At 38.7% G+C, this 25,828-nt stretch overlaps 1 protein-coding gene across 4 annotated transcripts in view; it reads left to right on the top strand.

The window, feature by feature from the left end:
• The first annotated feature begins 208 nt into the window (after positions 1-208).
• AFTPH (aftiphilin) overlaps positions 209-25,828 on the top strand; it is a 44,701-nt gene continuing 19,081 nt past the window's right edge. Inside the window, exons 1-6 of one of the 4 annotated variants that reach the window (XM_026080639.1) lie at positions 209-332; positions 7,868-9,731; positions 21,579-21,730; positions 22,255-22,381; positions 22,712-22,768; positions 25,214-25,336. In XM_026080639.1, the coding sequence (XP_025936424.1) occupies positions 7,899-9,731; positions 21,579-21,730; positions 22,255-22,381; positions 22,712-22,768; positions 25,214-25,336 (2,292 nt within the window). In that variant the 5' untranslated portion in view covers positions 209-332; positions 7,868-7,898. Of the gene's footprint in view, positions 333-7,867; positions 9,732-21,578; positions 21,731-22,254; positions 22,382-22,711; positions 22,769-25,213; positions 25,337-25,828 lie in introns of those variants that run through there. The other 3 variants (XM_026080638.1, XM_026080637.1, XM_026080636.1) reach the window with 3 other exon arrangements.

Here is a 25,828-nt window from a genome sequence, read left to right as displayed (position 1 = left end):
AATCCTGATGGATGTCTCCTGAGTTTTGTTACTTTAATGTTCTTTTTACAGTACAACAGTTGCTAATAGAAGGTGTCTAGAGTATTTTGTGTTTGCTGAAACCACAGTAATGTACAGTGGTATTGATTAATTCCAAATGTTAGGTAATAAGAACTAAGGCTTATGATGATATATATATATATTTAGGTACATTGGCCATACTGGAACTGGAGAACGTTTTTTCCTCAACTCATCTATGTCCAAGCAAAAACAGTGTTCTAAAACTCCTGCTATGGGTAATGGACCTTCTGGCTGTAACAGTATTGGATTCAGAATCGAAAGCATTGATTTTGGTAAGGCTTTATGGAGTAAACATTTTCTTGCTGTATTTTGTTTACCAGTAATTTCTTCTGGAATGAAAAGTAAGCTTAATAAACCAATTTAGGAACATACTGACTTCAGTTTGGGCAGTGACCGTCTTTCTAGAATGGGCTTTGGTTGCAAGAATGCTATTTTAAAACACAGGCTTTCTTCGTTTACAACAGCCCTTCTAGAAATAAGTTCTAAGATGCACTGCAGAGAGACTGTAAATCCTTTATCCATTGTTAATAAGTCAATAAAAAGGCAGCATTATAACAGAAGAAGGCAGCTTTTCTGACTGGAAGCCAACATTTTGCTGTAAAGGGGAATCTAAATCTGGTCCTTACTGAGGTGTTTTTAATAATTGCGTGAGGAATTCCCTTGCAGTAGAACAGCTAAAATGTTCTTGGAAGGAATGGATACTAGCTGCTAAGGACTTGAATCCATCTCCTTGCCATTGCAAGCTTTTGCTCTAAGGCATTTCAGTATCATTGTACTTGCTGTTGTCAAGGTCTTGATGGTGCTTTTCGTGGTTATTGAATGTTTTCTTCTGAATCTTGTTAAGCGATGGCATTGCTTAGCTCTCCTCTCGGAATAATCCACAACTGAGAGGTTGTCTATTGTTTTGCTAATATTTGTCTTAAAGGAAATATTTTGTTCTGTCAAGAGTTTCTTCCTTTGAGTTTTTATGTCTCAGATGTTTCTTTACTTAGAGATATTCTTTCTTTGTGGCCTCACAATTTTTTAGGTCTTATGTAAGAATCAAACGTGCTATTTCAAGTTTTGCCTTAGCAAATGCACAGGCAAGGAACTATTTATACCTGCTTTTGTGTGTTGTAACTACATTGTTTCTTTGCTGCCACATCTTTGTTAGACTATTGCTCTTATTCTGCAGAAACGTAATGAACAAGGATGTGAACCTTGTGTGAGGAAAGCAGATATTGTCCCCTATATACTGCAAGCAAGTAATAAAGTACCCTGGCTTCATAGTAAATGTTTTAGAAACCTAGATAATGACTTGATTTATAAAATTTTGTGTTCCCAAATCCTTTCTCTATCAAAACCTGAGGTCAACTACTACTTGCATCTTTTCCAACATTACTGATTTCTGTTTTCTCTCTTCTGTGGAGTGTTTGTGTTCTGAATTAACTCGAGTTACATGCTTAACTGCTTCTGACCTTAGAAAAAAGCTGTAAGCTAAGACCTGCTGTAACAGAATAGAGTCTGGCTAATTTAATCAGCAATGCTTTTTCTTTAAGTTATTAACATGTACTTTATTGATTAATTATGTTTATAGTGCAACTTTAACAGTGGGCTTACATCTGCATTACTGAAATTTGTTCATGAAATTCCTTCATAATGAATGTCAAAATAGGAATATAAAAACACATGTAAGCAAGAAGTTAACTAGTGTTTTCAGCTTTTTTTTTTTTTTTTGGAAGATGGGTAAAAGATTGCAGAATACTGCATCCTGCGTAGTTCTTTACTTTTTTTCCCCCCCTGGAAAATGTTGGGCAACGGAATGTCATGAAGAATTAGTGGAAATCTACCATCACTCTAATATTATAAACTATGTTTGTTGTAATTCAAACAACCTTGCTGACACTTGTTGATGTAAATTTGGGGTTGTGGCTAAAATAATCCAATATGAACAGTTAAACGCTTTTAGATTCTTCACTTTGAGGTGAAAACTCTACTGCCAGAAATCTGGATTCTTATATATTACACGTTATAGTAATAGCTGCTCTGTTATCTGCAAATAAAAAGTGGTATCATTTCTCTGGAAGAAGAATCTTTATTGTGTGTACTGCTGAAAAATTGGTGTCTTCCATTTGTTTAAAATTTGCATGTTTCCAGAGTTTTTAAATGAACAGATAAATGCAAAAGCCCATGTTAACTTGTTAGCTGACTTCTAAGTTTTGGAGCCAGTTTCCTCAAAAGTGAGGAGGAAAATAGATAAGCTGCATCTCAGTCACAGATTTGTTCAAAAGGTACTTTGTGAATAAAATCACATTTTGCAAATAAATGGATTTAATATGTTGGGTCTGGGCTCAGTCAGTTGAAGTACTGATTTTACAAAATTATGTAGCCTAACAGTGTGACCGAGAATATTTGAATTGGATATAGAGTTCTGTATTACAAAAGATGAAGCCACAGTTACAGTTCTTATACTCTATTTGAGATGTAGGACAAAGCAGGGATTAACTAAAAGATTTAGTGAACAAAGTTGTTGTTCTCTAAGGCCTATGTTTTTTCACCATATTAATGTTGCAGTGAAAGATAACAATTTGGTTCAATAGTTTGTGGTTGGCAACTGGAATGCTTTTAAAAATCAAGAAGGGAGATCCTGAAATTCTTTTTGAGGGAAAATTACATCAAGGCTGAAAATTCCCATGCTGTTTCTTATATCATAAGGAATGTTGGGAGTATGCCCCGTTTTAAAATTTTATCAGTAATTGATCAGCCAAGGGGAGGTGGAAAAGAGGCGTGACTTCTTTTTGTCCCCCCCCCCCCCTTTAAACTTTCAGTATTACATCCTTTTGAGTTCTTTAAACAAAAATTAAACTGTATTAGGAAGTAAACTGTAAGCTCATGTATATAATATAGAATCATACATTTTGGAGCTCTTTAATTTCGGCCATTAAAATGCATAACATGATCTGAAATAGTAGACTTCCAGGAAAAAAAAAGTTGTAGTCACAAGCCCATGCAATTGATTATGCAGTTAGTTTTTATGGGTTTAACTAATTCAACTAATACAAGATGCAGATTTGAAAATCCGATCACAGCTTTGATGGTCTGTTACAATTAATGCTTGGTCCTGTTGTGGCGACTGTTCTTGAAGCATATCTGGAGCAGAGTGTCATTCTGCTGGACTGCTGTTGTGTAAATCATCCCTGTGATGTTTTAAAGTGCTTTGAAATGAAAATTGAAGGAAATTTCTTCTCCTGTGTGGTAGAAGTTGCATGAGTGAAAATTTGTAGATGGTGAGAGCGCTTTTCTATAAGTTTGATTGAGCTTTGGCTGTCCACTTCAGCCCTCGTGCAGCCGCTTCAAGTTATCCATGTTCTGTGCTTGCCCTTACTGTTGTTCTTTCCTGCCTCCCTCTTATTCATCGTACTGGAAAGAAAAGTAGTCTTGTCAGTAACTTCCCTTCCAGTGCAATGGCTTGCTGCTCTCGCATCGTTCACTTCAGTTGTTTTCTGAAGGCTGCAGCTTGTTTTTCTAGATTGCCCTTGCCCCCAAGAACTTTCTCAACTCTGCCGTTGCTTGAGTTATGATTTATCCTTAGCTGAGGTTTAGGTAGCAATACAGTAGATGGTCAACTACAAAGATGGTATAATTGTTCTTGTGACAGGTAATATGCGGAAGTACGCCCAGTACTGGTTAAGGATTAATTTTTGTGATCCATTTCTTCTCGTGACGTCAGGTGGTGGAGCAGTTATTAATGTATTTGAGTGTGTTATCTCAAAGGCGGCAAGTGACAAACAACTTTTACAAGCCATGAATGTAAAATGATTTTTTTTTTCTCTCTCTCCCCTCAAACCTGTACACATGCTTTTGGTGAAACAAATGTAGATGGATTTTCTTTTTGATGGGAAAGCTCGAAAGCTCTTATCCAAGGCCTCTGATTTGTAGTGTTTTTTAGGATATGTCTTTCAGCTGCAGTAAAAAATAAACTTTTTGGTTAGCAGTTCTGGCCTCATTGTTAAATCAGAGCTGTGATGACTGCAACTTTTTTTTTTAACTTGTTTAAGTAATCTTGGCCTATATGGTGCATAAATTAGGAGGTCCCTCAGCACCCTGCCCTCTAATTCTTATCCATAAAGCTATGGTATTCAGGCAGACCACATTACACTGAAATAGCGCCTCTTTGCTAAGCAAAAGAGTTGCAGCTGAACAAAGTACTTCTCAAGATTTTAGAAACCTTTAAGCCATAGGAATCCAATGTGGAATTATTTGTTTTGTGAGTTCAGTGATACGACTGTACTTTAATATCATATTCTATGTGCAGAGCTGACAGCTCATGTTTTTGCCAGTTAGGAGCAAATTTTAAGTTGCTTCTTTCCATGCTGCATGACTCCTCATCAATAAAATTAAGGCTTTGGGGAGAGGGGAAGCTGGTTACATGTCTACCTAGATTTTTTCCTTTTTACTTGATTATAATTGCTTGTGTGATTTGATGATTATTCTAACTGTTTCTAAAGAAGAAAAATCTGATATGTATCCATTTGGAGCTATTTAAAGTTGGTCTTTACTCATGCTGCACTGAAAGCTTCAAGATTAGGTCTTTTGGACTTGGGAAATCTTGCTTTCAAAATGCAAAGCTAACTTCCTGCCTTTAACTTATGTCGGTGTGCAAGCATTTGACTTTTAACCACATACAGTTTTATAGACTAATTGTTCGAGAGTAATTGAAATACTTAAGGGTTTTATTTGGGTTTCTGCCTCAAATTTCTGTGTATTTACCTATGTGGGTTTTTTTTTCTTTCCAACATGAATCAGCAGTCTGTAGAATTGTCATTTTCTATTTTAAAATCTTTTCTTTCTTAAAAATGACTTTAGAGATATGTTTTAGAGGGCTTGTGCATCTCTGCCTATGAAAGACTATGTAAGAGGTATGTTGGTTTTAATTTTGTGCTGCTGAAATAAGCTGTTCAAATTTTAAAACTTCTAATCACTTGATAGAAAATTACTGTTAAGGTTGCAGTGCCTTGAATCATAGTACTGGGGCTTGATCAAGGAGCTACTTATCCCACCCTCCAGTATTATTCCCAAGAAGCTGATTTATTTATTTATTTACTTATTTATTTTTAGGACTCTTGTTTTCTCCTTCCTTCTTTCCAGCCATTTCATAGTTTCTCTTCAAGCTCCTTTTTCTTTTGGGATGATGGTTTATGTCCAGTCAGCACAATCCTTGAAATAGTGTTGTGGGGGTTTTTTTATTTCAAGAAATATTTTCTTGCCTTTACAGTCTCATCAGCTGTTGTCACATGGGATAAGATAATAAGCCTTGCGTCAGCTGAGCTTTCCAAGTAGGTGTATCTGCTCTTGCTAATTTCCAAGAGGTTTAATACTAAATTTATGCTATAGCCTACTGAGATTCAGCTGGAGATTCGTGAACTCAAATTCAATTACAAGGGAGGATTTGGTATAGCCAAATATACCAACTCTTTTTTCTTTAAAAAACAAACAAATGAACCCCCTTCCCTTCTCCAGGAATCGGGAGGGGGGTGAATTCCTTTTTCACTGATGCATCGCTCCCTCCTGCCAGGCATATCGTTGTATGCAACATATGGATCTTCCTCTGCAGTGAAATATTCAGAGCACAGTTGTAGATGTGTTTGGTGTTTAATCTTAGTGCTGATGGTTGACAACAGGAGATCTTGGAAATTTGGATATAAACACTGGCTGCTCTGGTAGTTACAAAGAAGAAGTGCTAGTATCGGGTTTAGTGGTTTGAAAATCCAGAAGCTTAGAAAGCACAGAGGTTGGAATAAGCTCAGCATGAACTCAGAGGCAGACTCCACAGTCATTTCGGAAAGGATCTTTACATTCATGCATGACACTTACATCATGGTCTAGCTGCTGCTGGTAAAAGGGAACGTGCCCTGCGAGATGAGGCCTCCAAGGTAGAAAGTAAAGCTCGTCTCTCAACTACTTTGTTAAACAGCTGGTTCTGAGTAAGCCTGTGAAGCAGGTCGTTTATAGGTATGTTACAGTCACCTTAAAGACACCAAGCTTTCCTGGAGAATACCAAGAGTTGTTTGGCAGAAGGAAACTTGCCAGCTGCTCAAGTGCTGTGGTGTGTTGTGCCTGCAAAGAACTGCAGTGCTTCATTTCTTGCTGTTATGCCCTTTGTGGGATGCTGCTCCAGTATGTATACAAAGCAGTTTGCCAAAGGCTTTGGAATTGCTAAGGAACTCTTTTTTTTTTTTTTTTTTTTGTCTTTATGTTTCAGAATCAGTATTCCAAAGTCTGCACTTATTCTAGTGAATAGAAATTCAAATACTTGCTAATAAGTTTAGGTATTTTCCGTTCTCCTCTTTTTCTGTAGTTAAGATTAATTATGTTGTTACAACTTATTCATAAACAAATGTCAAGTGAAATGGAAAGAGCTGTATTGTAGATCCCTCTCTTTTTCAGAAGGGGCTGCAAGGTGGAAGTACAAACTGGTTAAGCAATATGTACAATTGTGACTATATAAATATTAGTAGTTATTGCTGCATTTATTACATGCAGTATTGAAAAAAATCAAAACCATTTTTTCATGGAAAAAATTCTCCACTCATACCTTGATTGTTACTATAATAGTTTGCAATGCTAAGATGGACTCCTTAATCTCTGTTTCTATCTAGGCCATGAGAATACCTTTTTTGGGGTGATTTAGTGATTTGTGCATAAATATTTTATGTATAATCTTGCTCCGTTCTGCTTCTGAGGATAAGCTTTGATGGAGAAGTTTGTTCTGCTCTAGGCTCTGATGATGCTTATAACAGCATTTCCCAACTGGTGGCTTGTAAGATAAATCAGGCTGGCAACAGCAGCTGCAGAGACAGTGCACGTTGGCTCAAAGTTAGGAAATCCAAAGGACAGTGCGATCTCATAGAAGCCTATGAATTGGAAAAAAGTGACTTAAACAGTAGGACAGCAGATCATAGCTAGCAATGATGGTAGCACTTCCTTCCGCCTCTCCTTCACTGTTTCAAAGCTAAAGAAACATCTCTAGAAGTCTGGAGCTACTGTTGGAAGGTGACTTAAGTACCTGACTTTCTTAAGGTGTAAACCATCAAGTGACTTAATTTCTATCACACATCATCTGAGCATGCAAATAACTGTGGGATAAGATGGACCAGGATAATTTTTGGCTATTTTATGAATCACTGGTGACAGCAAATGGAGAACTACTGGATTAAAACTCAATGCAATTGCCTTGGTTTGTTGTATAACAGGTCAAGACATGTTTCGTGTTCTTCTGGCCTTTCAGCATGGTCTTCTGAGCATATGGTCATGTAGTAGTTTACAAGAGACCTGAACTGTTCCTGGTAGATTCTTTGCAACTCCTAAAACAAAAGAATTGGTTTGAAAAATGGTTTGGGGAATTCTTGCTGTCACTTTTGTCATCTGCTGTTCCTCTACTTCCTTCCACTCTTTCCTGCCTTACCTGTGCTACATCCAGTGAAAGCTGCTCCTGAAAGTTAGTTGTCATAGGGTTCAGCTGAGCCTGTGATGGTATTTTGCCAGTCTTCTAATCTAAACCTTAGCTGGTTCCTTTGTAGAGAAAGATCACAGTCTGTGTTGAAGTGTTAAGAATTATGGTGAACATTGCAGATGTTTTACGTAGTGATATCATAGGTTCCTTTCTCATATCTAATATTGACACTAACCTGTCTGTACACACTTCTAAAGTAAAACATGAAGCAGTAAAAAAATAGTTTTGGCCCAACTAATTTATTTGCAAATGACTGTGTTTATTTACAGGATATATAGTTCTAAAATTCTAATGTACTTTTTTTTCCTTTTGTAGAAATACATTAACTTCAAAGTGAAACTAAACAATGGAACCAGATATTATTCGAATGTACTCCTCATCCCCTCCGCCACTAGACAATGGAGCTGATGATGATGACGAAGATGACTTTGGAGAATTTGGAGGATTTTCTGGTGTAAGTCCTGCTGGTGTAGCTTTTGCTGATTTTGATACACCAGACTACAGTAATTCAAAGGAGGAGTTTATACCCACAAATCATTTTATCCCACTTCATGATTATTCTGACAATGTAGCTAGCATTGCAACTTTCACCTCTGTGAAAAATGTTAAAGATAAAGACTGCATCTCAGAGCTTCCTAGTCTCTCTAAAGAACTTTCTGATATGTCAGCTACTAGTACCAGCAAAGAAAAATCTAAGTTTAGAACTTCAGGTACTGCTTTTGATATAAGTTTAGAAGATGTAAACAGAAGAGGGGAACAAAGAGAGAACATTGGGAAACTGGAGGGTTTTTCTTCTGACGTCGTTAGAACTGATATAGCAGTTGAGAGCCAGGATGAGCAAATAGATGCTTGTAATGGTGAGAAACTTCCATGTCTAGAGATTCTAACAAATGGATTTGCAGCATTGGACCCTGCAAATCCTCAGGGAACGGAAGATCTAGACAGCATCAGTGACTCAAAGGGACTAAAAACTGTTGGCACCTGTAGTACTGAGCTAAATTTGAACTCAATGCCTAGCTCAGGTGAAGACTTTGCAGATTTTGCTACATTCTCAAACAAAAAAACAATCCACTCAGAAGGAGTAGGGCCTACAATATGCAGTGTTAATGAGAGAGACTCTCTAAGCATTCAGGAAAACAGCATAATAAACAGAGTAACTGAAAGAACTGAAAGGATGGGATTCACATCTAATAGGAACTACGAATATGAAAAAGAAGCTTATATTGAGGAAGAGATTTGCACTTCAGAAATGAGTTGTGAGCAGGGTCCCACAGCACTGGAAGATAATGAATTCACAATTTTTAGTACACCTCAAGCAACTGGAAGTTCAATATACACTACTGAAAATGGGGAAAACAATGAGAGGAGAAAACAACATGACCTAGAGAATGGCAAAGATTCTTCTAGGCATGATGACTTTTCAGAAACGGAGGACATCAAAGTTGATAAGATTGAAAGTCTAAGCAATGATCTTGCAGGAGAAAGTTTGGGTGATTCTGAAGATACTAAGAATCATGGAATTGAACTTGCAGCTTCCCGTGACACAAATGATGATTTTGGTGATTTTGGCTCAGTTAGCAGTGCATCTCCCACTTTTATTAATGCTCAAGAATCAATAAATGCTCTAGCTTTAGAAGGAACTTCTGAACAACCTGTGTATGTTAGTGAACCTACTGATGATTTTGGTGACTTCAGGGACACAAGTACTGTTTGTCAGCAGCCAGAAAAGTTAGATCAAGCTGAATTAAATCAGACTGCTGACACTTTAGAATGTGATGCTACCAATAAAAATTCTCACTTAGGCTTCCAGCATGCTACTGAGGTAGAAAACGGTAATGATAGTGAATTTGGAGACTTTGATTCAGTGCCAAAACCTCAAGATGAGAGTGTTGCTTTTCAGGACTCTGATGACTTTGCAGACTTTAGTTCAGCAGGTTGTAACCAGACTACAGACTGGAATGCTTTTGAAGATGAACAAAAAGACAGCTGTTCTTGGGCTGCCTTTGGAGATGAGCAAGCTGGTGAATCTCATCACAGAAAAGAGACGTGGCAGTCGCATAGGACAGATGCATCTATGAGGATCGATGGTCCAGTATTCCACAAGACTGACAGTTTTGCTTTAGCATCTTCCCAAGGAACTATCAGTAAGCAATCTCAAGAGCCAGCGCCGTCAGTACAGGTAAGGATTTTTTTGGTTCTGTTTATTCAGTATTGTTCTGCTCCTGTGCATACAGCTTTTCCTGGTTCCTGCTCTTGTGTACAAAGAATGTTTGGATAGTCCTTGTTTGCCTTGTGGGAGAGATTTATTTGGTGGGTGAGATGGGCTGGTGTGAAATAGCATGCTGTATTTGCATCTTTTGCACTGTTACTTCCTGCAGAAAAATGGTCAGGGTATGCTGGGACTTGTATGCTTCTATTTTGGCAATTATATGTGCTCCTTTAGATGAAACGACTGAAGAAATCAGCCATCATAAGCATTTCAGTGTGTGATATTTCTTTCTTTGCTTCATAGTTTACTTGCTGCTTTGGCTGTAACTTCATATAACTTCTTTATGCGATCTGATGTTGTCTTTTCATAAAATAATGGTGTGATTGGAAGCTGACGTTGCTGATTCCCCAAATATATATATATTTAAAAATAAGCAAAATAAACTGATTCCTTATAGCTGCTGTATCTAAACTGGAGTTTGGGGGAGGGTAAAGTAGATAGAAAATTTCTTTCCCCCATCCCCTTAGTTTTCTGCCTTAGTTGCTAAGTACACAACAATTCCTAATTAACTGGCTAGGTCTTTACAAGTCATCTTCAAGTTGTGCCTGTTTTATGTATATATATTTATATGGATATATACACACCCGCACATGTATATAAAAATAATATATGCGTGCACACATATATACATGCACACATGTGCATGTGTTATGTAAGTACATATATGTATGTATATATATTCACACACGCATTTTTATTTGTATTTGCTTTTACATTTTCAAAATCCAGAACAAAAATTTGAGTTTAAAATGCTTCTTTATAATCATATCACCCCATATGAGTAGCTTAGAGTACGCTCTGTCTTTTTGAAACCTGTAGTGGCACCAGCAGGAAAGGGTGCTAATGTGCATCTAAAAGGTATGGATCTCTTCTGGCAAGGAAGGGAAATGAGGCGAGTGCCTTCTTCCAAGGCCTTGTCTAGACTTGGAGGCAGCCCTGCCTCGTTCAGCTGGCTGTCAGTGACGGATAAAACGGCTGTTCAGAAGAAGGTGGCACCAGCTAGAACTTCGCAGGCGCCAGCAGATGGAATGGAGCTTTTCGGGCTTAGCGCTGGCTTCTTGTTACATTAAAAGGTGTGAGCCTGAGCTCCTGGCGCTTCCTGCTTGCTGTCTTGTTTGGTGGCTGAAACACCAGACTTCAAAGGGGCTTCACAAGACCAAAAGAGGCATTTGTCTCACAAGTGAACCTGCGGGTGGATTTTTGTGCCTATGCAAAACCCTGCTTATTTACAGGGATCGCCTGAATGTGTGGTTCCATTTTCAAGATGAAAGCACAAACTTAATGTTGTTACCTACTCTGTTACTCGTTTGTCCGTAGGAGGGGAGAGTACTCGGGTCATTGGTGCAACTAATCTATATTCCTGTTCCTGTTTCCACTTGAAAAAGGCTACTGAATTTGACTGAAGAAATTGGGAGGGAAGGGTCAGGGAGGGGATGGTCTGTATTCCAGTAAATCATACTGGTAAGGGAAAGACTGAATGTTCTACAGATTTATTTTTACTTAGGAATTTCTAATATTTTTGTAACAGAGTCATAAATTTCAATTGAAAACCTCCTGAATTTAGGTGCTTATAAAAGCAGAACCTTCAGAGGTTCTGTAATCTTTTTTTTTTTTTTTTAAGTCCGCTTTAACAAAAAATAAGCCAAATTACAATGAAAGATCTTCAGTGGTTTCTCATGAAGTCATACAGTGGTTTGGTTAGGTTATAAAGTAAGTTGTAAGACTTCAATATTTCTTCATTGCTCCTATTAATACTACCATCAGTTGAGATTGTTAGGGTGTAAAGCTATGTTCTGCCTCTTCTGTTAGTGAGGAAGCACAGCTTGGAGAATGTCTTACACAAAGTAACTGCAGAGAAAGTATAGCTGGGTAAGTTTTCTCTGTTGCAATAGTTTGCTTGGCCTTGCAACAGTTTTTTTTTTTTTTTTTTCTTCTTTTTAATTATCTCCTAAAACAGTAGATAACGCATTTTCAAAACTTATTTTGCGCTCAGTAAGTGCTTGAAGTTTTGGAAGGGTCTAATGTAATCTTTTTATATACTTTTTTTTTTAAATGCTTTAAGTTACTTCAAGTAACTTCAAGTTACTTCAGTTGCTTCAAGTAGTAATTCTGTGTTTACTCCATGGAGCCACAGTTTAGTAAATAGCAATTAGAAACACTGTCTGTCTTGTATTAGAAAACGTTAGAAAAAATTAGACGTTGAGATAAGTTGAGTCAGCATCAGCCAAGAAACAGTCCTAGTACTTTGCAAATTCTTAGGAAAATTAAACTCTAATTTTTATCAGTTTTATTACTTTCACTTAAGAGGATGTCATTGAGGTGAAAACTTGAAACGCAGCATTTTAATGTGTTTGCTGATCTTTTATTTCATATACATCAAAGTTGAGTTCTGGAGTTATTTGAGGCAAAAGCAGGTATCCTTGCATGCAAAATGAAGCCAGAGAGAGGTAAGAGAACCAAAAGTCTTTATTACCCTGGCCAAAGAGGGATAAGGAGCAGTAGATCACTTTCTTTAACGCGTGACAGTTTGGGGTTACTGCTAGAAGAGCTGAGAAGCACTTGCTATAGCAGCCTAAAGGGAGCAGGCTGTGCAAGAGAGGAATACAGTATGGATTAGACACTTGATAGACGTGAAAATTGAGACCTCTGCACAGGCTAAAGTTGAACTGGGATAGTTTACAAGATACTGTGTACGCCTTGTCTGTACTGTTGAGGCTAGAGAAGTCACTGTAATGTGGTAGTATAATCACTTTGAAAGAATGGTATATAAACAAAATGACTGGATTTGTAGTTCTTTATTTTTCAGTATTGTTTTTGTACAAATACTGCTTTTGTAGACTTAGCCAGCAGCATTCCTGTTTAAATGTAGAAATGATGTATGCAGCAATTTTCATCCTTCAGAATGCAGCATGAAAGGAAAGTTATTTACCGGTAGCTCGAGTTCCTTTGCCAATATAGGCTTTTTATATTTTCTTTTGTTTCCTTAGTTTGTGTTTTGGATGTGAAGGAGGCAGCAACGTTCTGTGCTTTCTGAATGTGGTCTTCATCATGAGGTGCATGTTAAGCAAACTGTTTTAAAGATTCTGGAACTGGCATAATGCTTAATTTAAACTTAGACTTCACTTGAAGAGAATTCATATTTGACTAATCAATCCAGTCTTATTTATAAAATATGGAAAATAAAAGGGAAAAATAAGGTTCTTTTTGTGGCCTGTCTTTTCCCTTATGCAGCAACATGCAACAGCAAAATTTCATTGCATATTTTCACCTTTGCCTTTGGTCTTACAGACTCTCAGAATACTGCTCGTGATTTGAAGAGTAGGATTTGCAGCGTGCTGGCCTTCGCTGTACAGTAGTACTGAGTGGAGGGGAAAGGGGTATGGTGTACAGAGTTAAGTTAAAATTACTGAAAGAGTTTGTAATCCCTTTAAAAAGGGTTCAGTATCAAAGGCTGATGGACACAAGCATGCAGACTATTATTTCAACCCATATTAATACTATTATATACAGTAATCATTTAATGTCTTTAGCTGAAAATACAAAATTTGTTTCAGTACAGGTGTAGGTTTGCATTTGATACAGACATGTCTTTGTGTTCATTAAAACTGCTTTAGGATGTAGCAGTGGATGAATTGGTTGCTCTGATAGCTCTTGGGTGAGCCTGTATTGTGCCGTATGCAATAATCCCATTTATATGGTCAGGTGACACACTAGTAAGTTATACTTGTATGAAATATAAGGCTTGTAGCACAGCTTTTTCCATGAGGTAGGGTTGAACATTGCTCAGCTGAGAGGAGAAAGTTATTCTGCCTTATAGTCTATTAACAGTATGTTAATATTAGCTAATATTATAATGTAGGGCTTAGCAAAGCACCAGAGCAGTTTTTACCTGTGTTAACCGTGTGGGTGGGTAATACAGCTGTGCCTTGCTGTATTCAAGGAGTATGAGAGAGGCGTAGTTAGAGAGACGGATGAGAGGAACATTGGTTTGGTTGGAAGGCCAAAACTCGTACCTGATTTAGCTGCGAGTTAACAAATCTGGGAAAGGGAGGAATGGAAACTTGGATGTTCCTTGAAGTGGGTTTTAAGATCCTCCTCTTATCAGAGAGCTCACAAATGCTCACAGGCTCTAGCTCTTCAGATTAAGCAGACGGTGTGGATGATGTACAGTTAATGAGCTGCAAGTAAGCATCAAGGCAGGGGAAAAAAACCTAACCCTGAATCGCTGTCCTTTAGAGAGTACTTTCTGCCTTGTGCAATGAATGAAGTGTCATCCTCTTGGAAAAAAGTAATTATGACCGTAAAGACTTCAGCCTCCCTGTTCACTAAGATAAATTAAGGGAGTGTTGGCTAAATTAAGTTCAGACAGTTGGGTAGCAGCTTGCAGTGTAAATATATCTGTCTGGAAGGGGTCTTGTTGAAGTTCATGGCACAGTTCCTAAGGATGTGCAGCTGAAGAGCTGACAAACACAGACTGTTAAAAGTAGCCCATAAAACTGCTGCATTTCAGAACAGGCTAGCTAAGGAAGTCTTACACAAGAAAAGAGTTTAGGGGTGGCTTTTTCTGTGGTTGTTTTAGCATTTCTGTTTACCTACAGCAGAATTTTTTTTTTTTTCTATCTTGTACACACACGTTTTGTCTACTTCCTCTCTGCTCGCTACTTCCTCGCAGAGCCTGACTAAGAAATTACTGCAACGTCACTAGGTAATAGCACAGGAAAGGGAAGTAAGCTTTGTCCAGCTCAGTAACTTAAACTGCAGTTTGCCTGTGTGGAGGGGACAAGATGTGATGCATCCTTTAGTTGAGGGGAAAATGGACGTGTGAGCCTTCCAGCAAAAAGAAGGGAGACAGCTGCACGTCCCTGCGCTCAGCTTTCCTCTGTTTTATAACTGTCTTTCATCAAGCAGTAAAAGAGCAGGGAAGTCCCGTTCTTCTTCCTTAAGTTGCTAACGCTTTCACAATAAGTTTACTCTGTTTCTCATTGCTTACAGCGAGATCTTTTTTAGCTCCTGTGGCATCATATTGGATAGCATAACTAAATAGCATTCTCTTGCCGGCATGCAAATCTCAGTTTAGGAACAGTGTTGCCATTATAAATTATCTGCAAAAATAAAAATGAAACAGTTTGCCTCTTTATTTCTAAGAAATCTTATGGCACCCTCTTAACTGCTTTTCTTCGGGAGCGGGGGGGAAGCTATCCCATTTGGATCATGAAAGTTAAACTTGCGTTCTTTGTAAGCTTTGCTTTTCCTCTTTACTCAGGGTCTTTTCTGCCTGCAGCTCTTCCATTGCTTGTATGAAGATGCTCTATTTACCCAGCAGAGCCTGCACACTAGAGAAATAAATAAATTGTTGCTACGTGGAAGACACACTGATTCTTGGTCTAAGGAACCCCTAGACCTCTCCAAAGGAAAAATCTGCCCCCACTTAACTAAGAGTGTGGTTGGTTTGTTTATGTGCATTTAACTGTTCAGCTTTGTTTCTTAATGCTTGAGCCCGATAGCTATTGAGACCCTCTGAAGCTGCCTGGTGTGTTCCTCTTGCTGAGTTTCAGCCGTTTAAATCAGTTTCTCAGCTGAGAAACTGTGCTAATGGTAAGGTCAAAAAAGTGTGTGTGTGGGGGGGGTGAAGGTACAGAGGCAAATGGGTTCATGAAAATGTCTCGGTTCTTATCATAAAACCCAGCATAGGGCATTTTTCATTTAACCTCTGCTTTATTTTGTTAAAATGGGCATAAATAGCTGTGTTAGATGCTCCTCCAGAGCAGTGGGTGAATGATTTAAAAGAAAAAAACAAACAAACAAAAAAAAAACCCAAACAAAGAAAAAACTCTAATCGCTTTCTCTTCTTGGCCTCTGGCCCCTGGTTCTGCTATCCTTTGAGAGCCTTCACTTAACTCCTGAATTCTAACTAGCTGATCATGTCCGTACAGACTTTTTCCCTCTCCTAAATTATACCTTTAGCATCTTATTTCCTTCATACGCTCACTTCTCTCTCCTCTCTTTTGTTCTTCTGTCAGCTAAGACCTGAATATCTAGGTGTTCTCAATAATTTAATGTAATTTGCATACTGCTGATATTTATTCTTAAGGCTCTCTGTTGCTAGATTTTATTCAGTCAGGCCGGCTGACGCTCTGCAGGTCCCAGTTCTGTGTTTGCTAGACACAAGCAGCTCGGAGCTTGAACATTGCCGCCTCGCTGGCCTCTTCTGCCCTGCAGCAGGGAAGAGGAGGGCTGAGGGTAGGCTGAGGTGGGAGAAACAAGGGGCTGCCTTGAGAAACGGGCTGTGCCTGACCATGGGAAGTGGGGAGGAAGGAAAGACAAATTGCCTCAGCTGTGGAGCACATACAAAAGTTAATCCACTTCTCTGAGCTGGAAGCTAAAGAGTGGAGTGGCAATCGGGACCATGGAGAGAAGTGGGGAGAAACAGTCTTTTTTTTTTTCTTTTTCCCCTGCACACAGTTTGCTATAACTGCACTCAAAGTGTATTACAGTAATTGCACTGTGAAAGCTTCAAGTCATCTCAGCTGTCACCACAGCATAGCCCAAAAGTGTTGTTTTTATAGCAAGCTTTAGTACCTGCCCCTTTTCCTAGCTCTGAAGGCAGACAGTGAGCCGTCACTGTTGAGTTCACAGGAAGACAGCTTGGGGGGATTTAGTGCACCACTTGGTCGGTGAAGATCTATTGTGTTGAAGGAGTTTATTGATTCTGTCGCCTTCTGATAAAGAATAAAGGGAAACACAAATTGTGGAAACCAGCTACGTGGGGTTTTCAGCTCTGAGGACTGGACCTCTCCCCACCACCACCCTCTTTGTACGGCCAAGGAGATGAGAGTTATAACCCCAGGATTAAGTTGTATTTGAAAGGATATAGTGTCTGTGATATTTTAACTGTTTCAATTGGTGATTACCACATATATTAACTGTTTATCAGAAACTTTTTGCAGTCCCAGAAGCTATGGGGCTTTGAATTTATCCCTGTTTGGAGCCTCACAGTTAATTTTTAGAGTGGCAGCTATGGTCTTTGTTCACATCTTCAGTAAGTACCTTGAAGAATTACTCTTCTCAAATTGCAGTGCAGATCACTTCATTATCAAATACTTTTAGTGCCAGGAGAAGTCGAGAAAAGTGTTGGGGTTTTTTTTGTTTTTGTTCTTTTTAAAGCACAGTTGTCAATAAACCCAGGAAGAGTGCTTTTTCCACAGGGGAGAAGGCATATTTCATAATACATCTTGGGGAGAAAGGGGGTTGGAAATTTCCCCACAGTAACTTACATATGACTGGATTTTTCCTCCCAAAAGACATGGCACTAGTGTGTGTACAATAGAATTAGTATTTGCCTATGGTCCGAACAATAGATTCGTGTTTGTAGAAGATGAACTAATTTTAAAATATGTAAAGGTTTTACTTTTGGTAATGCCCTTTTTTCCCAGGAGCTGTCAGTGAAGTATCTCACTACAATTAGATGAACAGGTTCAGCTGCTTCCTTTAGAGAAATTACCACTGCCTGAGGGAGATGTGTGTTTGTACACTCATCCCTATGTCCATTTGTACACATTGAATTCTTCTGATTTGCTGTAGAAATGATTCTTCTTTCTACCATGTATAAATAAAGGCCAAACACTTCTGGAAATTAGAAAAGATATAAAAGGAAGTGTAAAGACTGCTTTAATTAAACTGTTCCTGAAATTTTGACATACAATTCTCTCTCTGTCTGTCTCGCTCTCTTTTTTTTTTTTTTTTTAGCTCAAATTTGAATTCGAGGGCTGCCAGAGATGCTCCTTGATTCTTTGAGACTTTCCCTTAACTCATTTATTACCCAAGTAAGCTAGATTCCTAGTAAGCTGGTTCAAAGTCACCAGCACCTTCTCAAATGTTGATCTGGTTCAAGAAACCTGATGCCTTGCTATTGTCATGATATACTCCCTCTCGTCTGCCTTTTCCTCTTCACTGGGGATGTGCGTTTCTGCTGTACTATGGAAATGAAGTAAGCTTCACCCATTCATATAATAGCAACTGATGTATTGTAGGCAGCATTAAGATTTAAAATTGAAGTAGAGCTTGCTTTTTATAAGTTAAAAAAAAGTCTGGAGTACTGTCTGGTTTTACTCTCTAAAAATATAAATTAGTATTTTAGTTTTGGTCAAGAAAAACAAAGCAGTCTAGTGTAAGTCTTTATGGCCAAAATGATTGGGCTTAAGACATTATTGAACTTAAAAGGAAAATGATACACTGTAAAATGTGAGTCATTAAAGTACAGTCAGAAAATATCAGTGACCTAATAAAGAGGAAAAGAAAAAATGCTGGTCAAATATTCTGGGTCCTTTGATAATGTAATAATTACGGAATTTTGATGCAAAGCTTTGCAAACACCAAAGGACTGAACTTGGTGGCTGGCCCTGTGCGGCAGGCATTGCGTTCACGGACAGGAAAACTGAAGAGCTGACGTTTTAAGCAAGTTAATTTTACAGCTTTGTGCAGTTTGCAGGTGAATAGGGAGAACAGCGGGAACAGGCCTGGGTTGTAGTTCCTGACTCGTGAGCCTGCGGTACAGCACAAAGAATCGAGGTGTCCTGCTAGCGGGTTGTGTGCCTCCGTGTCGTGCTCCTGGGCCGTCTTTACTGACGGGTGTGCTCGGTGCTTGGCTCAACTGAGACAAGAGATGAGGCAAACTTTCAAACCAAAATTCAAATGAGAAACATTGTATATAGCTATTACAGTTGTGATAAAGGTATTCTGTGTGCCTAAATGCTTGTTCCGAATGTATCAGTTGGGCTAATTGAAATATATAACTTCCTCCTGCAGACCTTGCTTCTCTGAACCTTTAATCGTTTCAGCCATCACACCCCTGCTATTAAAACTATTGAATATTTTGAATCTAGAAACGCAGTGTCGTGAAACCAAAGCTTGAAGATGAAGAAACCGCCTCAGAGCTGGACACCTTAATAGTCTTCTGGGCTAATCAATATGTTTCAACAGATTATGTCCTGTGAACGTAGGCATTACTGCTGAAGGAGCTGCGGCTGCCCGTGAGAGGCTTTGGCGGGAGACGGGGCCCTGCTGACCAGCTGCTGTGTCCGGTTTAGCAGCACGCTGAGTAAACCCGCCTTGCCACCAGCTGCTGCCCCCGGCAGGGAGGCTCCCTTGGGTCGGTGTGCTGAGGACCTTTCCATCATCCCTTCTGGGCCCGACGGCTGCCATACGCTCCGGCCGGCGCCTTTCTCGTCGCCTCTAGATCAGCTGTGCGGCGGCTGGAGAAACCGCTTGTTGCGCGCCGTGGGGTTTCCTTGGAGATCTCTTCTGAATTGGGGCAGGTTTTGCCCCAGCCTGGATTCTGCAGCGATGCCAATTCCCAGCCTCTCCCAACTTCACCCAGCGCCCGGAGGGGCTCTTAAGGGAAGGCAGGCCGTCTTTCCCAGGTCTCAGATTCAGGCTTAGAGATTACAGAGTTTTGTCAGCTGAAAATCGGCTTGCCAGCCTTCCTCAGCAGTGCAGCTGTGCTGGCAGCGCCTCTGCCCAAGTGTGTGTCTGCGCTTGCAGCCTTGCTGCTGGAATATGCCGCATCTCCACAGGAGGGCTCTGCCGGCATGGCTATGCCAGCGTGCGCGGTGGGATGCTCGTGGGATTTACGCCTGCTGGGTGTCTCTGCCCCTTCCCCAGTAGAAAAGCAGGTGCTGGAGGTGCTGGGTGCTGCCCTGGTGGTGGTGCAGCCGGGCATCCCAAAGGTGGCTGTGCAGGAGCTCCAAACTAGGAAGATGGACATGCTCATTTGGGGCCAGGCTTGCTTCTCCTTCCCCTAGCAAGGAGGGAGATTCAGGTGCTTCTGTTTTATAAATAAATAAAGTGAAACTTTAATTTTATTTTTTTATGAGCATACTTTGCAATCAGTACTTTTTATTTAAATAGTAAGAAATTGCTGGTTACCTGTTTTTAACTGGCTGAACTAGAGAAAAATGTATGTTCTGTTTCATTGATATGTTTGATGTCTGAGACGGTTCGTGGAGCTATAATAAAGAAACTCTGTGGCCATATGGAAATACACCAGGGAAAGAGGTAGAAAACTTAAGGGAAGAACTTACTTTTGTCAAAAAAAGAGATTCCTGATTTTTGGCAGCAGGGGATGGTTTGTTTTTTTCTTCTTCAACGTTAGATCCAGCAATACTTTATGCTGCCAAGGCTTAAAGTGGTAAGAATTTGAGCATTCTCCAGTGCATGTTGTGGAACTTAAAATGCAGGAAGCTCTCAGGACTGTTACATGTTCTTTATAATGCTGAGACCTTATTGCACCCAATAGCAGTGACAGAGGCAGTGATAGAGAGAAAAGGGAAAAGGACATTTCCTGCATCATGAAACTTAAAAACCGCTCTGGCTTTCTCAGAAGGTGCCAGATGAAAGCCTCCTTTCTCCCAAGGGACACTGGAGTGATGGTGACACCAAGACAAGGCTGCAGCTACTTTGACAAGCAGGAAATCCTGCGTAGTTTCTCAAACCCATTGAAGAATAGGTCTGTAGCCCTCCCCCCAGACCTCTGAATGTTTGTATTTAGATACTCGTCATGGTTTTATAATCTACAGTAAGATAGTGGAAAGAAGGTCAGATGAGACTAATGCCAATAAAGTTGCGGTTGCATAAACCATGCTGCAATCTAGGTGGCTTCGTATTCAACTAAACTAAACTTGGTGGGGAATTTTGTTGTTGCTATTTGACTAGGATAGAAACATTCCCAAGGCTGGCTTTTAACCCCTACAGAATTACAGCATTCAGCATCAACTGGCTTAATTGTGAATGGGAGCAAAGGGGAATCACTGGGAGAAAAGTGATTCTTCTAGTTATATTTAAAAAATTCCAACATGTGGAAAAAAAACCACGCAAATAGGTTGTGGGGCAAGAAATTAAGGCATTGCTACTTAAACTACAACACTTCAGTATTTCCTCTTTTTCTTCTTCAGTTATATTGGTCTGGGAAAGTTCTCTCTGAGAGTCAAATAAATCTTTCAAGTACTTTTTGGCAAGCAATATGTTTAAATGCCTTAGCGTTAGTCAGGTATAATGCAGAAGAGCTATCATATGAACCATAGAAAATGAAGCTGTGTTACGGTTTTCCTACATCTAAATCATACTGATGATGATAACTTTTTAGGAAGTATGCAGTGTTTGAAAATATGGTGAAAAAACATTGATAGTCCAACATCAGGATGACAATGTGAGCATGTTGCACTTCAAGCTAAGTTTTGTGAGACCTTTAACTGCATGGATCTTCTAAGAAGTTACGGCTGTCTTCTGAATCAACATTGTGTCTTGAGTTTGGGTTTAAGCCTATTGTCATTAAGTGAAATTAGGCTGTTTTCAGTTTGTAATGTTCAGTGCCAAGATTCCTGAAAAAATGTGTTCAGTAGAACCCTAATGATGTATAGAATTGGAAACTTTGATGCATCTTAAGTAAATATAGCTCAGTACCTGTTGTACATCTCTTCTGCTGATTTATGACAAAGACTGAATCTGGTAAGAACTGTTCTGAACTCTTATGTAAGTGCTCACTTTGCAGAGGGTAAAGATCCTTACTGTTTCTCAGGGGCAACTTGTATTTGGTGTTTGTTAAGAGTCTTTTGATCCTCTGACATTTATACACCTTGTGGTAAGTGAAACTTTGTTTGAACTATCCACTGTTTTCCATTTTTTAACTTTATAATTTTGTACTCCTTATTTTCTTTAAAGCAGTTAACAAATTTTGATAAAATATTTTTCTCTTTGGTATAGACAACATTGTTAAGTCGTCTGGAACGAATATTTGAAGTCTGTTTTCCTTCCATACCTGTTCTTGAAATTGAAGAAGAAATAAGTTCCTTGAATCGTTTGTTGGAAGCAAGTGAAAAGCAAATGACAACTGAGGAGACCTTAGCAAATAGAGGGTAAGAAGCCACTAACACCACAAACCTGAAATAAATTGGAAACGTATCTTTGTCGAAAATTTATGTAGCAGAATTTGAACATGACCTTCAAGTATATTGAAAAACTATAGAGTAAAAATTAGGCATCTAGTTGAATGCTTATCTTTCAGTGACTACATATACCAGTAGTATTTCATGTAGTCAGCAGCTTTTCTTCGTCTTTTTAGTGATGTCTGTATGAATTAGTTAATTAGAATGTGGCTTATTACTTACACTTGCTATAAATTGCTGCTTCTATTCGTGTGATGATGAAGTCTAAGTAGGCCTTGTTATGTCTGCTGTGGACATCATTTTCCAATTATAAGTCTGAAAAATAATTGTTCTGAGAACTCTGTGCAGTTTTAGTTCCCCTGAGTATTATGTTTGGGCATAAGTTTAATTGGAATGTATAATATGTCACTCATAGTAAAAACTATTGGAATATTTGTTCAAAGCTGCTGAGTTGTTCTTCTTGTTGATAACTTGATTTATGATGGGTTGTATAGGGAACTGATGGACGTGTGGACAGAGCTGCAGGATATCCATGATGCATATGGACTGAGATACCAGTGGGGTGGCTCCCACAGCAACAAAAAGCTTTTGTGCTCCTTGGGAATCGACACAAGAAATATTGTGAGTCTGTCAATAAAACTTGTTTTCTATATAATTGAGCTGCTTTAAACGCAGAACTGGGTGCACGTGTTTTTGTATGAATACTCCTCTCTTAATAGCATAGCTGCACTGAAAATGGGTTTTCATGACAGACTGTTTTACCATTTAATTTTTCGTAAGCCATTTTAATACTAAAAGTTGCATTACTTTTAAACACTGTGTTAAATCTATCATATATTTATTCTCTGATACTAATCTTACGCAAGTTTTATAAAACTTTGAAAAAATGTCATCACTTAGAGAATATGACAGAACCTCCTAAGTAATCTTTTTTTTTTATTTTTTAATCAGCTCTTTACAGGCAACAAGAAACAGCCTGTTATAGTACCCATGTATGCAGCAGGACTGGTAAGCTTTTTTGTTGTTGTTTTGTATTATAATTCCCATGACATTATATAGTGAAACATCTTAAATGACATTAAGTACCAGGTATGCTGAAAGATATCTGTATAAGTTTAGTTATATTGTAGGGAACAGTTGAAATGCTAGAAAAGAATAATGAAAACTGCGTGTAAGAGACTTTAATATATTTTCAATGAAAAAAGTATTGATTTACTCATTTAATAAAGTAGGCTAGCTAGTTCAATCTTAGTTTGAGACTTTTTTTTAAAAAGGAAAAATGAATCAGAGTAATATATTAATGTATATGTAGCACTGAAATTCTTCTTTTAACTGTTAAATACAAGGTATAGATTTAAGAAAGTCAACTAAAAATTGACAAGAGGTACTTGAACTAGAAGATTAAATAGTTGTCAAAAATGCCAATGGAATATCAAAATGAATCGGGACGTCAGTCCACATCAGCAGCTGTGGGAAGGCCTGACATTAAAAGCAGATGTTTCAAAGGAAGGTTGAAGAAAATCCCTGCTAGACATTTACGGATTTTCATGGAAAGTGTGTGGGGAGTTTTCTCAGCGCTCTCAAACTTTATGCAACTGTTTCTCTGATAGACTGTTTATTAATTGTTGCTTGTATCTCAATATTCCTAGATCAAGAGAGAAGCATGGTAATGTTTTGCAGTGTTTTTGGCATATCAGTCTATAAAGGACCAACAGATATATGGCTGTGTGCGCCATATCCATGTATATGTTCACACAGGAACAAAAGTTCTGCAGGGTTTCTGCCTGCTCCACCTCTTCTTGCCCCCCATCCAATAAAAACTATTTTACTGTAGTAGGCTATTCATGCCTACAAGAAAAGGGGTATGGACAGTATTGTTCACTTGCCCCAAGTACTAATTAAAAATAGCAAGTGTAATTTAGACTTCTGCAGGCTGTGAAGGAAACCCAAGTAACCTAACGTGGTGAGATCAACTGTTTTCACTTAAGTCCATATTTACTGATTCCTGTTTAGCATTTTGGTCTCTGCACAATGCCTGTAGTAGTAAAAACATTCAAAAGATAAGATTTGCCATTTTTGCTAGTCTGAGCAAAACAGATATGTTCTGTTTCTGGAAACCTGTTTTTTGTTGTTTGAGGGTTTTTTTTTTTAATATGGTCATTCACAAATTAAATTAAAAAATTAAAAGATTACAAATCAGAAAGACTACAGTTTTCTTTAGTATGTTTTAAATTGATTTAATCTCTAGGCTAATTTTTTTAGAGTGACTTTTAGAGTCAATTTCTAAAGCAGTTGTTTTCTGATATCAAGGTCAGCTCATGCAGTTCTTTGGGTATAAGCATGGTATTCTGATAAACACAGAGATAAAACATTTCTTAGCAATTGCTAGCTTTTTTTTCCCGTAACATGTATTTGGGAGCAAGTCTATACTGTACACAATGTGTGCAGGTTTTTTTTTTCCTAAACAGATTGCAGTTGCTGATCAATCACTTCCTAAATGCTTGTGTACACAATAAGCTGGATAGAGGTGATGTTAGGAGCTTGCTACGCTGCTTCATATGTTTCTCCTCTTGTCCAAAAGAACTGATTTACTTGGTGAAATTCCAAGCTTCGTAGCATGTCGTAGAAATGTTTGACTGTGGAACAGCTAATCTTGGTGACTAATTTCCTGAAATTACTTTAAAATATGCTGGTAACAAATCCAGTGGTTTTGTTCGGGGGTTTTCTTTGGTCATACCTCGTTGTTCAGTGTCTCAGCATTGCATGTCTCAGTGCAGACTTTTTTCTATCTATCTATGTATTTTTTTTTTTCCACCCTCGCTTTTATGCAGGAATATCAGAGATTTCAGACATCTTTGATAATACTGTTAAATTTTAAACAAACTGTTTAAAGCTAAAAACATGGCTTTATTAGTTGTCTTAATGCTTTTTAATGCATTTATTTCCATGGCAATGGTTACAGTTCTTGGTATCATTCTACAAACTGTTAATTTGACTTGCTTCTTCTGAATTACCTAATTGTAGAAATGGAGTGAATGCACTTGTACCTTTCTGATGGGCCACTTGATACTTCTGCAACAGTCTGCACACAATTGGGAGGGGAAAATGTCACCTTATCAAGTAACTATTTCCTCCGGCTTAAGTTACGTTCTTGAAAGTTGAAAGCAAGCTCCAGCTAAGAGCTTGGGTTTCCGTTACTGGCACTAAAATGTTTCTAAAGCTTCATGAAAGCCTAAGGAACCAGAAGAGATCTTTAATTCTATTTTTTCCCCCCAACTCCCCATGTCCCTCTGCCCCTCTCACTGAACGTATCCTAGGGAGGTATGATTACCCCCAAGCCCCTGGTTGAGAATTGTACTACCTAGGACTGTGTCTTCTCTTTTCTGGTGTCTGCAGTTCTTGGTGTATATATATATATGTGTGTGTGCGTGTGTATGATTTTTATTTTTTTAGGGTATGTTAGAGCCTACCAAGGAGCCTCTGAAACCCCTATCTGCAGCAGAAAAAATAGCTTCGATAGGACAGACACCTCCTGTATCACCAGAGATGAACACATGTACACCTGACCAGTTCCAGGTAAAAAATAGAAAGAAAGAGGGAAAAAGAAAGAATGAGAGAAAACGGGATGACTTGCCTCTTCCTTCATATTTTAAAGATATAGGTGGTATATTCAAAGGCACCTGTATGCAAAGGATGGGCGTTCGTTCTGTCAGATTGAATCCCTGCTCTTGGATCTATTCTTCATGTGTGACTGGAAGGGAATCCCCATGCTAAGACTGTAGCAGTTGGTGAACAGCAGGGAGACCAGCATTTGTTAAGAGTCCTGATGATCTCTATTGCTCTAAAGCAAGTTGCTTTAAAAACCATTGGCCTGCGAGTGGGCTTGCTTCCACAACTTCGAAATGTAACTTCAGTTGTCCTTCCCCTGATTAAGGTTCTTCCATCTTTTTTTTTCCCCCCTAAAATTTATCATAGGAAGCCATTCTACTTGTTGGACTGCACCTGTTTTTCTAGATGATCATTTATGTATATAGAGTTGTGCTCTTTTCCGTTTTTCCCTTTGCTTTC

Source organism: Apteryx rowi, unplaced genomic scaffold, assembly GCF_003343035.1.
Source record: "Apteryx rowi isolate R43461 unplaced genomic scaffold, aptRow1 scaffold_53, whole genome shotgun sequence".
In the NCBI taxonomy this organism is placed as follows: domain Eukaryota; kingdom Metazoa; phylum Chordata; class Aves; order Apterygiformes; family Apterygidae; genus Apteryx; species Apteryx rowi.
Note: the sequence above shows the minus strand (reverse complement) of the source record. Positions and strands in the feature narration are given on the sequence as shown.